Source organism: Aptenodytes patagonicus, chromosome W (genome assembly GCF_965638725.1).
Source record: "Aptenodytes patagonicus chromosome W, bAptPat1.pri.cur, whole genome shotgun sequence".
NCBI classification, from domain to species: domain Eukaryota; kingdom Metazoa; phylum Chordata; class Aves; order Sphenisciformes; family Spheniscidae; genus Aptenodytes; species Aptenodytes patagonicus.
In genome coordinates, this window is record NC_134981.1 from 47,493,098 (window position 1) to 47,511,089 (window position 17,992).

A 17,992-nucleotide genomic window follows, 5' to 3' on the forward strand; every position below is an offset into this window, starting at 1 on the left:
GCTAACGACTAATTTATGCATGGGATAAGATTGTCACATGCTTGCGTGTTAAAGCTTGACTACGAAAGAGCATTTTAAAATCCACCAGAATGATAATACAATGCATGCAAATACTGTAAAATTTAAACTGTGCATTACTTTACTTAAAATTCATTCTGAGGCTTGAATTGCTGTAAGGAATATGTTTCTAGACTTGTTATGTATAAAATAGCTTGCTTGCTGCTGTAAAAGTTAAATAACTGTTCTGTAAGTGGTATCTGACATAATTCATACTGCAATAGTATTATATGTTCTGCTTCTAATAATGATAGTTTCTATAAATATTTCATATACATGTTTCTTTTGTATTTAATGGAATACAGGTCACACTTTCTTAACTGTATATAGTGCAACAGGAAAGCAAGATTCTAGAGATGATGCCTAATGGGAATATACTAGTAAAGACTATGTGCAACAAGTATCTTTCTAAGCATTCAAAATAGTGTTTCAGATAATCTTATCAGTGTGACTTATTCCATCAAATACTGTCATCTAGTTCTGACTTGATTGAATGAAAAAGTAATAGAATTAGCTAAGTTTTGTTCTCCAACTTACTAGGTGCACCTCTCTGCGAAACATAAGAGACAATGAGGAAAAGGATTCAGCATTCCGTGGGATATGTACCATGATCTCAGTCAACCCCAGTGGAGTAGTCCAAGTAAGATACATAAATAGGTCTTAACTTTTTTTTCTTTACTCATGTGAAATTTAGTGAAAGATGTATATGGAGTATGAAAAAGTTTAGCTTGATGTTGATTCCCTGTAGTACATGCTGTAGCTGCTTTTTTGACGACAAGGAGGCCAAAATGTTTATATTTCAAATGATACATATCATGATACTTCAGGATTTCTGCTTCAGTAATTATCACTTATGGAAAGGAAAGGACAGTATTGCTAAATTCATTTTTTGTCTTTTACTTACAAAGAATATGTAAATAATGAACTCTGATTAACTGTATTTTGACACTTCTGTCAATCTTTTTTATGTTGAGGATATGTATGAAAATACAAGGCAAAAGTTGACATACTAAAACCTATTTTTCAGATGCAATCTAGGCTTTTAAAAAAAGAAACAGAACAAAAGCAATAACCACTCCTTCATTCTTAAAACTTGGGTAGGGAAGATTCTGTTTCAACTTTGGATATATTGCTTAAATAGTGAATATGACAAGGAAGAAACATCTCTTTAAAATAAATGGTACATCTCAAGAATAGAATATGACTTGCACTTCAGTCTCCGCAGCTCCAAAGTAAAGCTGTACCAATGTAATATTTTCTAAGAGGAAAACGAAGGTGAATTTCCCTCTCCTCTGCCTGGAATCCTTCTCCCTGAAACACAAGAATTGAGCCTCTATCTTGTTTTGAATTTTTCAGTTCATTTCACTTATCCTTTTTTCTGTACTTAGCATTTCCCTCCTCTGCTGTCCATTTGTTCTTTCACACAGCTTAAAGGGAGGGAGTAATTAAGGACTCTCTTCATTATCCCAGCTCTCCTCTTGTATAGTTATCCTCGGTTCCTATCCAAAAACATGTGCATTATCAACTTAATGATTAAGACTGATGTTTTAATGGTGTAGTAGGAGGTAATGCATGACAGCAAATGAACTAAACATAGGGATTTTGGGGTAGCTTTAGTTTTGAACCTGTATGATAAACATTCTGTGTATCCCAGAAACAACTTCTGGCTCTGCTTAAAGAAATACAACAGCTTTTTTCCCAACTGGAAATATGTGAGAGTGAGTTGCGAGCATGGTCTTGAGTTTGTCGACTGTTAAGATGATTGGTTCTCAAACTCAGTATGTGTACTGAAAGAATTAGACAAGTGTTGGTGTGGGAGGGGAGGAGGTGTTTTGATTGTTGGTTTTGTATTGGTTTTGTTTTTGTTTTTTTTAACTGTGGTTTTATTTAATCAAAAACCTGATTAAACAAAGCTATTCCTACACTCAGCTATTTCTATTTCCATACACTTAAGCATACAATAAATTACCATTATTGTCTGAATTAACTGGAAAATAAAGACATAAAACCAAAAGCAGTTGTGAATTAGGATCAAATACCCTGCATAATTCATAGAACGAACATCAAGCATTGTTTTCAGACCTATAAATTGAGGCTTCTAACCTATGTGATTGTTTAATCTTATAGGACTTTATTTTTTTTTGTGATGCTGTTGCATCGTGGATTAGCCCAAAAGATGATCTCCGAGACATGTTCTGTAAGGTAATGTTTCTAGTATGACAGTATATCTGAACTGTGGTTGTTTTGGATCCTTTGTTTCTTTCTTGCTTTCTATTTCCACTGTTAGCACTTACTGTATTTGTGATCATGAAGGCTTTCTTGCAAAGTCATAAACTTTCAGACAAAACATCATAAAAATCTGAAGTTTTTTTACCTATATTTTCATACATGCTTTCAGGTTATTCCAAAATTCTTTTTAACAGTGTTGAAAAGCTTACTTGAGATCTTATTTGAAAGGATAATCATCCTCAAAGAGCTTTTCATAATGTCCAGCCTACTATGTTTTGACTGCATTTGGAAGAACAGGGGTGTTTTTATACCACATATAAGACTTTTTTTTTTCTGTGGTTTTTTTTTTTCTTTTCTAGAAAATTAGGTCTGTGTGGTTCAAGACTTCCCCCCTCCCCCCCCCCCAAGATGCCTACTTTTTTTTTTGAGAAATATCTAGAAAATTGCAAATGAAAAATCTTCTAGTGGTATCCTGATCCGTTTATCTTGCTTCAGCTGAAAATAAGTTTTTGGTATTGCTTAATCCTCCTCAGAATCCCTCTTGGATAAGCAAGTCTTCAAGAAACTAATGTACAATGATAGCCAAGAATGCATCCTTAGACAAAGTGTCAATAGAATTTAAGCAAAAGGACTGTTTGCTTTGTGTAAAATAAACAAGAAAAAAAAAAACCAACCCCACCCACTCAGAAAGTAATATATTGTGTTTTGGCACTAGTGTCTTAGGTTAAAAACCAGAACAAAATAAACTTATTTCAGTTTCATGAACAAATGCTGTTACTGTTCAGTAGCGTGGCTCCCCTTGTATGTTGTAAAGTGAAATCTCTGTTTTTAGGAAGGATGTATGTCAAAAGTTAATGGTCCTCTTAAAGCTAAAACAGAGTGTATTTCTAAGTATGTACTTGGATCATGGGTCAGTATTGGCACTTTCTCTTCAAGTAATGCCAAGTGTGAACATCAGAACAGAATCTAGAACTTCTGAATCCTATCTTGAGGAGCAAAGACAAAAACCTCACCGTCCTAGTTAGGAGACCAGTTATCTGAGAGGCTTCGAAGGAACATCAGGGTCAGGAAATGCATGGCTGTGAGTATTCTAGTATCAGCAGAAGGAAACAGCAAATACAAGCTTAAAAGAAAGTCCAGGATGCTGTCTGTGGTGATTGTCCAAAGCAGTTTCAGTACATGTTTCTGTCCTGGTCCTTCAGCATTCGATACTTGCTTCAATAAGCTACGTTCCTCTTTTTCAGCTTCTTTCCAGGATATCCATGTGGGATCCTAATGCATTCAAACTAGACACAATGTTTCTTGGTCACTTGGCATAAGGACATCCTTGCTTTTTAAAGTGTATTCTTTTGTGCTTTTTGCCATGCAAGAAAGGAGACAAAGCTTTCTTCAAGTGATGGCATGCAAATTTTAGATTACTTCCTCATTGGAGTGAATTTTTATGCTAGCTGAATACATGATTACTGTAGTCCAATTACATGTTTTTCCAACAATAATTGTGCCTTTTAGGAACAATGGAAAAAAACTTTTTGTAGTCCTATGAGGTCTTTCTCTTGCTAGTGGATTGTCCAGTGCTTGGTTTTTGGGGTGGGTGGGTTGGTTGGCTTGTTTGGTGTTTTTGGAGCACTAGAGCTGAGAGAGAAAATACCCCTTCCAAGAGCATGGGTAGATGAGCTGCCAGTGTTGAGATCTGATACATACCTGAAGAATTGTATCACATTTTATAAAAGCAAGATATCTGAAGACTGTAGCTGAAGCTTTTAAACTTTTAAAAAGTGTTCCTTTTGTTGTACCTGAACATTCTTAGATTTTTCGGTAGTTTCTTGGCAGCTGGCTAATCAGACTCTTTGGGTTAGGAAAGAGAGGTGAATCTGCCTGCGGAAGGTCTCTTTCAGGGAGAAAAGCAGTAAATTAACTGGTGACACTGTAATGTTATTATTGCTACATGCTGTTTAAGAACAGCTCTACTTGAGAAAGTTGTCTTGAGGGTGAACTCAGTACCATGAGCTTTACCTTTGACATTGCCTTTTTTGTGAGGATGTTTATATGACAGACTGTTCCGCAGTTCAGTATCCTTGAGTTTAAAAAAGAAAAACAAACCAAAACTTTAGAGACTCTCTGCATTATTTTCTATTAGGAGGAGCCATTTCATCTGCTTTTGTTCTTTCGTATGTTTGCCTTTTTAACCTGCTGTTTTCAAGCTAAAATACTAAGACCTTTTTGACAGTATCATTCAATTTTCATAGTTTTCAGTTAATTTATTACATTGGAGGGTCCAGACTGAAACTTGTAGATTTTTTTTTTCTTTTTTTTTTTCCTCTTCCCCTCTTATGCTGGCTTTTGACTGCTGTGGATCCCTGTTCTTTCAAAACACAAAAGATTTTAATAGCTTCCTTTTTAGTAATAGTTGTCTACAGGCTCCATGGAAAAAACACAGCTCTCAGGATGCTTTTGTATTTGTGCTAGAAATTGACAGGCATTCATTCTGTCAAATGCTGGCAGTGGTTCTGACTCAGCTTTCCTCCCAGAACATATTACACGTTTAAAAAAATAAACGTGAATACAGTAATCTTAACATATAAACTGTGTCAATTGAAAAAATGTTTAGCATTCTGAAATGGCCTAACTCTAGGTTATAAGTCACCATAGTCATTAAAAATACACACACACATATATGTATATTTATATAGAATAGGATATATATTTATATATTTTATACTAATTTCTGTGGGTAGCTATATTCTATGTGTCACCCTTAACTGAAATGTGTTTTTTCTTTTAAGAAAGATATTACTAGACTTCCTTTGTTTCTTAGTAACATTTAAATATTAAACTGGGGAATTCAAATGGACAGATGCACAGTCCAGCAGTTTGTGGCTTACTGCATATGTTGCTAGTAAATAATGATCGTGTATCTGCTGTTTAATGATTATCTTGACTTCCCCCCCTCATTTGTAGATTCTTCATGGATTTAAAAATCAAGTTGGGGATGAGAATTGGAGGCGTTTCTCTGACCAGTTTCCTCTTCCCTTAAAAGAGCGCCTTGCAGCTTACTACGGAGTTTAACCTTATGCACTGTAGCTGCAGTCCCATAATTGGAGGTAAGCACACAAATCTTCCTTGCTAAACAGAGCTGTATAACAGACTTCCTCCCTGTTTACATTATATGAAACATAATTAATTCACTAGATAAAAATTTTTCAGATACGCTGGAACAGATATCTTTCCTATAAGAAGAAAGAAAAAAAAAAGATGATAGTGTACCTAAATGGTGGTAGCTGTAGCAAAAGCAGTTGTCTGACTGTTCTTTTATTTTTACAGAGAGAGAGAAAAAGTGAGTGTATGATATGCACAGTAGTGTATCAAGATAAGGTTGGAATTGTAGGTGTAAAAAAGTGCCTGTTCAGGTTTAATAAGCAAAATGATGATTATAATCCTCAAGCCATCATACTAAAGTCACAGGCTCCTTTATGTCTTATGAATTAGTAGATGGTGGATGTGGTCTAAGCAGGAATATTTCCCTATGATAGGAAAGCAAGTTTGTTAAGACACTTTAGCCATGAGAAGTCCAATACATTCCTAACCACATACTAGATGATCTTTGCACTGAATAAAGGATGTTATGCTAATCTGTAACTCTACTGACTGTAGAGCTTGATGTTTTGGGGAGGCTCATGTGTTTATTATTGCCATGTTCCACTTTATGCACCAATTCAGAATTGTTACAGTTCTGTCTGGGGAATTGTCGTGGTTTAATCTCAGTCAGCAATTAAGCACCACGCAGCCGCTCACTCACTCCCCCCCACCCGGTGGGATGGGGGAGAGAATTGGAAGAGCACAAGTTAGAAAGACTCGTGGGTTGAGATAAAAACAGTTTAATAATTGAAATAAAATGATAATAATAATATGATAATAATAATAATAATACACAAAACAAGTGATGCACAGTACAATTGCTCACCACCCGCCGACCGATGCCCAGCCAGTCCCCGAGCAGCGGCCCCCCCGGCCAGCTTTCCCCAGTTTATGTACTGAGCATGACGTCACATGGTATGGAATGTCCCTTTGGCCAGTTTGGCTGTGCCCCCTCCCAGCTTCTTGTGCACCTCCAGCCTTCTCAGTCAGTAGAGCATGGGAAGCTGAAAAGTCCTTGGCTAGTGTAAGCATTACCTAGCAACAACTAAAACACCGGTGTGTTATCAACTTTGTTCTCATCCTAAATCCAAAACACTGTACCAGCTACTAGAAAGGAAATTAACTCTATCCCTGCCGAAACCAGGACAATATCCACCCCTTATTCTATACCATTTGCATCATGCTCAAGTCTCACATTTTCCAGTACATTTTCATTAATCACCACCCCCTTTTATATATATATATACACACATACACAGATATCATTCCCTTCGTCTGTGGGCCATCCCTCTAAAATGTTCGGTGAGTTCATTTAGTCCATGACTTCAGGCTCCATCTGTCATAATAATCTTTCAGGGCAGGAAAAAATGGAGATGGTATGTGGTGTTGGATTGTTTCAGGTTGAAGTCAGTTCTGGTACCATCATCACTGTGCTTTGCTTGGTTTCACTGAAGTTATTCTTCATTAATCTGGGTGATTCTTATTATAATAACATTAGTATGGCATATAATATTATTAGTATTATTAGTATATCTGTGTATTATTAGTATAACTATTATAACTATAATTAGTACTTAACATCACATAATTCAGATCATTGGCTATTCTCACCCAAAATCAAATCCCCTTGAGGCACACATCGGACTTCCCCATCCTTCCGCATTATCCACCAAGTGCACCCAGGTCCTTGAGCAAAAGCAATCCCATGGATGGGTCTGCCTCTGCCCGAGGCAGGAATAACCCAGACTGTCTTCCCCAGCATATTTTTTATGTGCACTACAGGGACTTTATTCCCATCTACAGTACGTAAAAGTTCTGACTGGGCAGGGCCTGCTCGATTGGCAGATCCCCTCGTGTTGACTAACCAGGTGGCCTTTGCTAAATGCGTATCCCAATGTTTAAACGTCCCGCCACCCATTGCTCTCAGTGTAGTCTTTAACAGTCCATTGTATCGTTCAATTTTCCCAGAGGCTGGTGCATGACAGGGGATGTGATACACCCACTCAATGCCGTGCTCTTTGGCCCAGGTGTCTATGAGGTTGTTTCGGAAATGAGTCCTGTTGTCTGACTCAATTCTTTCTGGGGTGCCATGTCGCCATAGGACTTGCTTCTCAAGGCCCAGGATCGTGTTCCGGGCGGTGGCATGGGGCACGGGATATGTTTCCAGCCATTCGGGGGTTGCCTCCACCATTGTAAGCACGTGGCGCTTGCCTTGGCGGGTTTGTGGGAGTGTGATATAATCGATCTGCCAGGCCTCCCCATATTTATATTTCAACCATCGTCCTCCATACCAAAAAGGCTTTAACCGCTTGGCTTGCTTGATTGCAGCACATGTTTCGCATTCATGGATAACCTGGGCTATAGTGTCCATGGTCAAGTCCACCCCTCGATCACGAGCCCACCTGTATGTTGCATCTCTTCCTTGGTGACCTGAGGTGTCATGGGCCCACCGAGCTAGAAATAATTCACCCTTATGTTGCCAGTCCAGATCCCCCTGAGCCACTTCAATCTTAGCAGCCTGATCCACCTGCTGGTTGTTTTGATGTTCTTCAGTGGCCCGACTCTTGGGCACGTGAGCATCTACGTGACGGACTTTTACAACCAGGTTCTCCACCCGGGCAGCAATATCTTGCCACAATGCGGCAGCCCAGATGGGTTTGCCTCTGCGCTGCCAGTTGCTCTGCTTCCATTGCTGCAACCACCCCCACAGGGCATTTGCCACCATCCATGAGTCAGTGTAGAGATAGAGCACTGGCCACTTTTCTCGGTCAGCAATGTCTAAAGCCAGCTGGATGGCCTTTACTTCTGCAAATTGGCTCGATTCACCTTCTCCTTCAGACGTTTCTACAACTTGTTGCATAGGACTCCATACAGCAGCTTTCCACCTCCGATGCTTTCCCACAAGACGACAGGACCCATCAGTGAACAGGGCATATTGCTTCTCATTTCCTGGTAGTTCATTATACATTGGGGCCTCTTCAGCACGCGTTACCTCCTCCTCTGGCGATATTCCAAAATCTTTGCCCTCTGGCCAATCCATGATCACTTCCAGGATTCCTGGGCGACTGGGGTTTCCTATTCGAGCCCGTTGTGTGATCAGTGCAACCCACTTACTCCACGTAGCATCAGTTGCATGATGTGTACAGGGGACCCTCCCTCTGAACATCCAGCCCAGCACCGGCAGTCGGGGTGCCAGGAGGAGCTGTGCTTCAGTGCCGATCACTTCTGAAGCAGCTCGAACCCCTTCATATGCTGCCAATATCTCTTTTTCAGTTGGAGTATAGCGGGCCTCGGACCCTCTGTATCCCCAACTCCAAAACCCTAGGGGTCGACCTCGAGTCTCCCCTGGTGCTTTCTGCCAGAGGCTCCAGGTAGGGCCGTTCTCCCCGGCTGCGGTGTAGAGCACATTTTTTACATCTTGCCCTGCCCGGACTGGCCCCAGGGCTACTGCATGAACTATCTCCCGTTTAATTTGTTCAAAAGCTTGTCGTTGCTCAGGGCCCCATTTGAAATCGTTCTTCTTCCGGGTCACTTGATAGAGAGGGCTTACAATCAGACTGTAATTTGGAATGTGCATTCTCCAAAAACCCACGACGCCTAAGAAAGCTTGTGTTTCCTTTTTGCTAGTTGGTGGAGACATGGCTGTTATTTTGTTGATCACATCTATTGGGATCTGACGCCGTCCATCTTGCCATTTTATTCCTAAAAACTGGATCTCCTGTGCAGGTCCCTTGACCTTACTTTATTTTATGGCAAAACCGGCCTTCAGCAGGATTTGGGCTATTTCCTTCCCTTTTTCAAAAACTTCTCCTGCTGTGTTGCCCCACACGATGATATCATCAATGTATTGCAGGTGTTCTGGAGCTCCACCCTGTTCTAATGCAGTCTGGATCAGTCCATGGCAAATGGTAGGGCTGTGTTTCCACCCCTGGGGCAGTCGGTTCCAGGTGTACTGAACGCCCCTCCAAGTGAAAGCAAATTGTGGCCTGCACTCTGCTGCCAAAGGGATTGAGAAAAACGCATTAGCAATATCAATTGTGGCATACCACTTGGCTGCCTTTGATTCCAATTCGTATTGAAGTTCTAGCATGTCTGGCACAGCAGCGCTCAGCGGTGGCGTGACTTCATTTAGGCCACGATAGTCTACTGTTAGTCTCCACTCTCCATTAGACTTCCGCACTGGCCATATGGGACTGTTAAAGGGTGAGCGGGTCTTGCTGATCACTCCTTGGCTCTCCAGTCGACGAATCAGCTCATGGATGGGAATCAGGGAGTCTCGGTTGGTGCGATATTGCCGCCGGTGCACTGTGGTGGTAGCGATTGCACTTGTTGGTCTTCGACCTTCAGCAACCCCACAACAGAAGGGTCCTCCGAGAGACCAGGCAAGGTGGACAGCTGTTTAATCTCCTCCGTCTCCAAGGCAGCTATACCAAAAGCCCACCTGTACCCTTTTGGGTCCTTGAAATACCCTCTCCTGAGGTAGTCTATGCCAAGGATGCACGGAGCATCTGGGCCAGTCACAATGGGGTGCTGCTGCCACCCATTCCCAGTTAGACTCACTTCGGCTTCCAATACAGTTAGCTGTTGGGATCCCCCCGTCACCCCAGAAATACAGATGGGTTCTGTTCCTATATATCTTGATGGCATTAGGGTACACTGTGCACCGGTGTCTACCAGAGCCTTATACTCCTGTGGGTCTGATGTGCCAGGCCACCGAATCCACACAGTCCAGTAAACCCGGTTGTCCCTTTCCTCCCCCTGGCTGGAGGCAGGGCCCCTCTAGTCCTCATCACAGTACTCGTTTCTCATTTCTTGTACGTATGAGTCAGAAGTTTCTTCATTAAGATCAAGAGTAAGATCAGCCCTTCTACTCTCTCTGGGGAACTGCCCGCTGGAAACTGGAGCAGCAATTTTCCTGGAAGAACCTCTTTCTGTGATTGTTTTCCCTTGTAATTCACGTACCCGTGCCCCTAGGGCTGCAGTAGGTTTCCCATCCCACTTCCTCATGTCCTCTCCGTGGTCACGCAGGTAAAACCATAGGGTGCCCCGTGGTGTGTATCCTTTATATTCTCTCTCTTGAGCAAAAGAACGCTTACTTCTAATAGCCGAGATACTGGTCCGTATAGGTGAGGAGTAGGACCTATCCTCTCTGAGTTGCTGGATCTCCCGGGACAGTTTCTCCACAGCCGAGACGATGGAGGAAGAAAGACTTTCCTCGTATTGCCGGAGTTGACTAGCTAATTCATCCACTGTTTGTTCCTCTCCATCTTTCCAGGTCATCACTGCCAATGAATTGGCGTATGACGATGGTGAGCTCCTTATAAACTTCCGCCACATGGGTCGTGTGCACTTGACTTCGTCTGGATCTTTGGATAGTTGTTCATTGTTCAGGTCATCATAAATCACCTCCAGCACAGCTAATTCTCTCAGAAACTGGATACCCTTCTCCATGGTGGCCCACTTGCTTGGGCGACATATGACATCTTCCTTAAAGGGATACCTTTCCTTCACGCTTGACAGGAGTCGCCTCCAAAGGCTGAGGATACGTGTCCCTTTTCCAATTGCTTTGTCAATGCCCCCTTCCCTAGAAAGGGATCCCAGCTGCTTGGCTTCCCTACCCTCTAATTCCAGGCTACTGGCCCCATTATCCCAGCATCGGAGCAGCCAGGTGACAATATGCTCGCCTGGACGGCGGCTGAAATCTTTTTGTATATCTCGCAGCTCACTCAGGGATAGAGATCGGGTGGTCACTGCCTCGTTTATGAGTTCTTCCTCTTCCTCCTCCCCGATCAGCGGCCGGCTTTCCTCCTCCCATTCTCGTGATGGTCCTTCTCTAGGGTCATCTGTCTCGTATACTTCTTCCTCCGGTTCCCTTTTAGAAGAAGCTTCTTCCTCCCTTACTAAACGAGCCGACTTCCGCTTCCAAAATTTCTTCATGTGTACAGGGGCGACTGATACCGGCACAGGCTCGTTCTTTGGTTCAGCCACAGGGCGTGTTGCTGGGGTTGGAGTGGCTGCAGTGCAAGTGCATGTCACCGGAGTCTGAGTGGCCGCAGGGCCTGTCGCCGGGGTTGGAGTGGCCGCAGGGCCTGTCGCCGGGGTCTGAGTGGCCGCAGTACCTGTCGCCGGGGTTGGAGTGGCCGTAGTGCGTGTTGCCCGGGTCTGAGTGGCCGCAGTGCGTGTCGTTTTACTGTCAGAGCCAGAGACCTTCTCTTCCCTTTGAGGGTACTGAATGGTGTTGAACAGGGCTCGGTAGGCATGGGCCAGGCCCCAGCACGTTGCATTGAGTTGCATCTCTCTAGAGTTGCCAGGGTGACAGCATACTTTGTCCAAATATTCTACTAACTTTTCAGGATTCTGCACTTGCTCAGGGGTGAAGTTCCAAAACACTGGGGGTGCCCATTGGCCTAGGTACTTGCCCATCTTGTCCCACACACCCTGCCACTCATAATTATTCAGCCTTGGGGCAGATCTCTGGATGATATTCTTAAATTGCTTACCAACTTTAGACAAAACCAAAACAATATTCCCAAGAAGTATTAATAGAAGTATCTTAACTGCCCAAGGATGCTCAAAATACTGAAAAATTACTGTAATGAAGGAGGAAACATCATAGAAGAAGGTAGTGACACTGCCATTCTGTATTTCCTCCGTAAAAAAACTCTCAGAAAAGTTACTGCAATTGCTAGTTGTCTCCACGAAATGGTATCCATGGTACAGTAACAGCTTCATTGCGAAGTTTACATACCACAGAAACGTCAAGGTCAATGTTCTAAAAACAAACCTCACAAGCGAGACATTACTATTCACTGCAGACCACAGCAAACTGCAAAACCCAACACCAATCTTTAACATGTACAGCAGGAAAAAGAGTGCGATGCAGATTATACAAATCAATATCGAGAACAGAGAAACCAACATTGCGACCCACAACTATTAACAGATATAAGTTCCTTAATACACTCCGGTTAATCTGTTATTATCTCAAACCCTTCGTGCCCCACGTTGGGCACCAAAAAGGACTGTCGTGGTTTAATCTCAGTCAGCAATTAAGCACCACGCAGCCGCTCGCTCACTCCCCACCTCCCCCGGTGGGATGGGGGAGAGAATTGGAAGAGCACAAGTTAGAAAGACTCGTGGGTTGAGATAAAAACAGTTTAATAATTGAAATAAAATGATAATAATAATATGATAATAATAATAATAATACACAAAGGAAGTGATGCACAGTACAATTGCTCACCACCCGCCGACCGATGCCCAGCCAGTCCCCGAGCAGCGGCCCCCCCGGCCAGCTTTCCCCAGTTTATGTACTGAGCATGACGTCACATGGTATGGAATGTCCCTTTGGCCAGTTTGGCTGTGCCCCCTCCCAGCTTCTTGTGCACCTCCAGCCTTCTCAGTCAGTAGAGCATGGGAAGCTGAAAAGTCCTTGGCTAGTGTAAGCATTACCTAGCAACAACTAAAACACCGGTGTGTTATCAACTTTGTTCTCATCCTAAATCCAAAACACTGTACCAGCTACTAGAAAGGAAATTAACTCTATCCCTGCCGAAACCAGGACAGGAATGATTCAACTTCAGCAAAGAACAGTGATTGTGCATTCTAGAATACTTTTATTATTATACCACCTTGCTTTGTATGCTGTTTGTGCACACTGTATAAAGCAAAGTTCCCATGTGTAAAGTAGTGTGATACTGTGAAGAGATTATTATACTACCCAAAAAAGAGGGCAAATTAAGTTTATTCATTCAATCTTTATATAAATTTGATACTTGCTCTAGAATTTCTGTACTGAAATTATGGGAGTGAATCATGCAATTCTGTTTTATTGTTGAATGGACAACTATTTAAAAGTCAGCCTAAGATTTGTCAGTCAGTGACATAAGAAATTGTTTGAATTACATGTTTGATCTGAACAATGGATTAAAAATAAACCAATTTCAAACATTTACATATTTATAAATGAGGGCATTTTAGTTCTGAAATAAGTGGGGTTTTTTATCCTAATGAAGAGGAATCCAAAATGGTAAAATTGTCAATTATTCTCAGTTTGTACTGAGGAGACACTATGGCTATCTTGTTTAATCCACCTAAAAGTGAAATTGTTAGGTCAGTAGAAGGTATGTTTAATATTCTTTCTCAATGTCATAGCTACCTCATAATCTTGTACTAAAAAGGCAAAAGCTTGTTAGAATATATAGGACTGCTTTTATCTTATAATCTAAGCTTAGCCACAATAGTGGAACTGTCAGTGTAGCTTTAAAGTATATGGTGTTGTTTCATGAATAATAAATTATCTGGTATAAATGGGCTCTTTTCTTAAACAGACTTAAAAGGGAAAATCTAGGCATAAATTCATTTTTAAGTTAAAGGTTGGCACCTACCGCTTAAAAAAGGCAAAAAAGCTCTTTGTTTATGCACTGATCTGTCAGTAATATTTAACTATACCTCTATCTTTTCTTTTACAGGTCCTTCAGTCTGGGAGACTATGAGGGAGCCTCTGCACCCAGGGAAAATGTTACCCTTTACTGGGGGGAAGGGTAAACCAGTAGGGAATACAGTACAATCCCAACCCTACTGGGAGGGGTGGGAGGGAGGTGTTGCAGTCACTGTATTAAGTCGATGTTGGGAAATGTTTTAACATCTGGAGCCTTTGTGGGTGGAAATCTGTCTCCTATTATAACCCTGCACTGGATGTGAAGAAGAAGAAAAAAAAAATCTGTTAACAAAGCAGCACATTCTGGACTATTATGGGGAATTGTACCAAAATAAGAACCATATAATTGAACCATAGGGATACGTAAAGAGGAAATCTATTTTGCGCACAATAAAGGAAACCTAAGAATGGGGGTCACAAACAGTAAAAGGCTTTCTTTTTTCTTTTATGGTTTGTTTGGTTGGTTTTTTTAAGTAAGGGTTTTCTACATTATTTCATCCTGCTTGATGGGATTCCTAGGTAATTTGCATGTTAATGAATAACTAAACAAATTAAGTTAGTACAGTTAAAATGCAGCTTGTGTCTGTATTAGGAGCAGGCACTTGCAGTGTACAATATAGAAACCCTGTCATAAATTAATAAAGGCTGACTTGGACAAAATGAAGCAACCTGCAAGCTGCCAAATGAGTCACTCCTTTCATTTTTGGGGTAAGGGGAGGGACACTTCAAAGGAAAGATTGACATCTTAATTTTTACATTTAAAAAAAATTAAAGTAGTGGATATGATTTGGTTATTGTACTTCATTAGATTTAATTTCTAGAGTAAGGCATTATTCTTAACGTGCAGTTTAAGGTTCAAGCATGCATTCTGGCTCATAGTGATCAGAAGTAATTTAAATTAGTGGGAAAGTAGCATGCTTGCATCACATAGAGTGAAATTGGTATACATTTACCTATGTTGCGCCAGTCTTGTGTTGCAGTTTACCAATTCAATATAGCCCTGCGTTTAAAATTCCTTTTCTAAGATTCTGTGGATCTTATATTTATTAAGAATATAGATATAAAGTACTGTAGTTAACAATTAGGCCTTGAAATACCTTTTTAGGATCTGTTAAGATTAAGATTGATATTGTATTGTGTGTAACCTGCACAATGTGGAAAGCTGATATAACTGTGCAAAATATTTGCCTCTGTGCTGTCAGTGTGATGTGCTTTCTGCATGGTTATATACTAGTGATTTTTAGCAGAATCTCTAAAAATAAGTTACATGGTAAGACCCATTAAAGGCTGCATAAATGTTAGTTGGCACGTAAAGACAGTTGTAGAAGTTGATGACATGATTGCTATATTTGTGTTTATTCCCACTCAACATATTACCTTTTATGTTTTGTTTTTGTTCACAGCATGATCTTAGAGGTTTAAGTTAATGGATGTAATGCAGGGTATCTACAATGTATCGGCGCATGTTGGTGGTCCTTTGTGATGTAGTTAAATGCACAAGGGTGCAAGTTTAAAGCTACGGAGTGAAAGTTGGTTTGGATCCTCTTCATTTCATTTGTTTAGCTTTTCTGTTGATGGTTTTTTTTGTTTTGTTTTTTTTTCTCTCTACTTACATGTATTCCTGTGAATAAATCCTTGTTAAGTTAACCCTTTACTTTTCTTTCCACGTGTATTTTCTTATGTACTGTGAATGTGAAATCCTAACTGGTACACTTGATCTTGCGTTCATCTGAAAGTGGCAAGTCTTTATTAATTTAGATTGCCTAAAGAGTATCCCATGATGATAAAGGAAAATGGAGAGATTTTTAACTCTGCTGGTCAGAGGTGAAGCCGTACCTTTCCATTTTTCAAGTGCTGCATAATTAACCTGCAAAACAAAACTAAGCCATAACAGCCTTTTTATAGATTTAGTTTCTCACCTTTGCATTGCAGAATTGGATATTGGATAACAGTTTGGGGGTTTTTTTGGTGTTTTGTGGCTTGTTTGTGGTTTTTTGTTTTTGTTTGGTTGGGTTTTTGTGGGTATGGTTTTTTTAAGAACTTGCTGCTCTTTGCATGGTTCTGTTCTTTGAGTGTTAAATGATTTAGGCATTGCACTGAAGTTTGAGCTGTATGAGTGTGGACTTATAAATGCTGTTTAAAGAGTTTTGGGGATTTTTTTATGCATGATAGCTTGCACATTTTAAATGTGTCCTGTTCTCCCCCCCCCTTTTTGTTTTTTTGTTTGTTTGTTTTTTTGGCTTTGCAAATTTGAATGGATTATGCCTGAAGAATAGTTTGGACATATACTGTATGAAGTACATTCAGTAATGCTAGTACATAGTATTTATTCAAAGTGGTCAAAATTGCATGTGATAACTTGCTTTCAAATTACATTGCTTTGGTAGCAAATACAAAATTCCTTCTTAACTAATAATGCTGAAGTAAATTAGTAATAGTTTTAGTCACTAAAAACACTTTAAAACCAAATTCTGGAAGAAGAAGAAAAAAAAACTTTAAAATTTAACAAGGTAGGATATTATTTTAGACGCAAACTTGCTTTAATTTTGAGTGTGTTTGAACATTAGGGAAGAGTTTCAGAGAAATTACATTAAAAAAATTTGTAGAATAGAAAACCTACCCAAATAATACTGTAGCATTACAGCTTGAATCTGAGTTTAGTTAAACTTTTTAAATTTCAGAAAGCCCCTTTAACCAAATAAAACCACTCCACCTCAGATTAGCTTAGGATGCCACTTTTGTACATAGTATTTTAATAGGTATTTGTACAGATGTGAACTGATCTGGTATAAGGAAAAGAATTAAGGCAGAAATAAACAGTACTGACAAAATAGTCTTTTGTATCAGTAAGTTCTCTCATGGTATATTTTAAAGCAAATAAACCATATTCCTAATGCATAATATAGTGCAGAGATTTGCAGAAGCCATTTAAGGTTTAATCTGAGGTAAGAAAAGTTCTGAATCGGCATTAACAGTTATAATTCAATTATTGCATCATGGGATATATAAAAAGTATTTTAATTCTTGTGGTGTAGTCTTGACGGTTCTTGAATGTTGACTGAATGTTTATGCTGGTAGAATTGTGGGTTTGTTACATTCCAGTGTTTCTGCCTCTTGGCATGCTAAAAGCACGGCTTCATTTGCTCCTTACACAGTGAATAAAGTGCTGTTAGTCTGCTAAACTACAGAAATAGCTGCTGCTAAGTAATGGTGTAGATTTTCTACTTGAATATTTTTGTTGTAGGAACCTCAGGAGGTCAGTGTTTACTGTTTTTATATATGCCTTTTTCCTGTTTTGAGTTTCCCTTTTTGAAGGATTCAGAGAGTGAAGAAAAGCTGCTGATCAACCTAAGTTGGTAACAGAAAGGGTATTTAAAATCCTTATAAAATGCATCGTTTTGGCAGTTCTAAATTGATGTTAAATTAGAAGCCCAATACTAAATTTTTTTCATTACACATTCAGGAAACAGCTCTTTTCATTTAGGAAAAAAGATTAGAATAGTTCATTATTTTAAGCAGTACAAGCAAAAATAATCAATTTTGTAAATTTTTTCCCAAGCTTGATTATTTTCTAAATCGGTGTATATGTATATATTTAAATTATAATAAGCTAATTCTTATGCTCTAGTTTATTGCTCCTTAAAGCTTGTACTCAAAAGATCAGTTTTGGAAGAATGGGTTTAAAATTTATAATCATTATGATTTTTAAAAGTTATGAAGTAGTATAAATTTTGTAACTAACAATATTGTCACACTGATTATTTTTTTTTAGGACTTTTATGTTGGCATCAATCTTAATTACTTAAACTGCATATATTGTATAATAGTAAAATGTATATTTTAAAGCTTCAAGTGGCTTTCCTCAAGCGAAACTCATTGCTACTTAGAAATATTCAAATACTAGCTTTTATCTCAGGTGAATGCTCTTGTACCCTTTTTGTTCAGAACACATGCTTATAAAAATGTCTTAATTATATCAGTTTATGTATTTCATATTAGGCAGCTCCTCTGTCTTAAACTTACTCTAAATTAACCTTCTACTGTTAGACAATAATGATTTTTGCTTCACCTATTTTATTCATATTGAATGTATTAACAGATAAAGGTGCAAAAACATTCTTCCCTTGAGGA

The 17,992-nt window shown here is 39.8% G+C and overlaps 1 protein-coding gene across 2 annotated transcripts in view; it reads left to right on the forward strand.

The window, feature by feature from the left end:
• LOC143172195 (transportin-1-like) overlaps nucleotides 1–17,427 on the forward strand; it is a 137,667-nt gene extending 120,240 nt beyond the window's left edge. Inside the window, exons 23-27 of one of the 2 annotated variants that reach the window (XR_012997309.1) lie at nucleotides 598–697; nucleotides 2,185–2,259; nucleotides 5,245–5,387; nucleotides 13,893–14,380; nucleotides 15,265–17,425. Coding sequence is in view for 1 of the 2 variants with exons in the window: in XM_076361437.1 (XP_076217552.1) it covers nucleotides 598–697; nucleotides 2,185–2,259; nucleotides 5,245–5,352 (283 nt within the window). In the remaining variant the exon portion in view is untranslated. Of the gene's footprint in view, nucleotides 1–597; nucleotides 698–2,184; nucleotides 2,260–5,244; nucleotides 5,388–13,892 lie in introns of both variants that reach the window. The other variant, XM_076361437.1, reaches the window with a different exon arrangement.
• The last annotated feature ends 565 nt before the right edge of the window (nucleotides 17,428–17,992 follow it).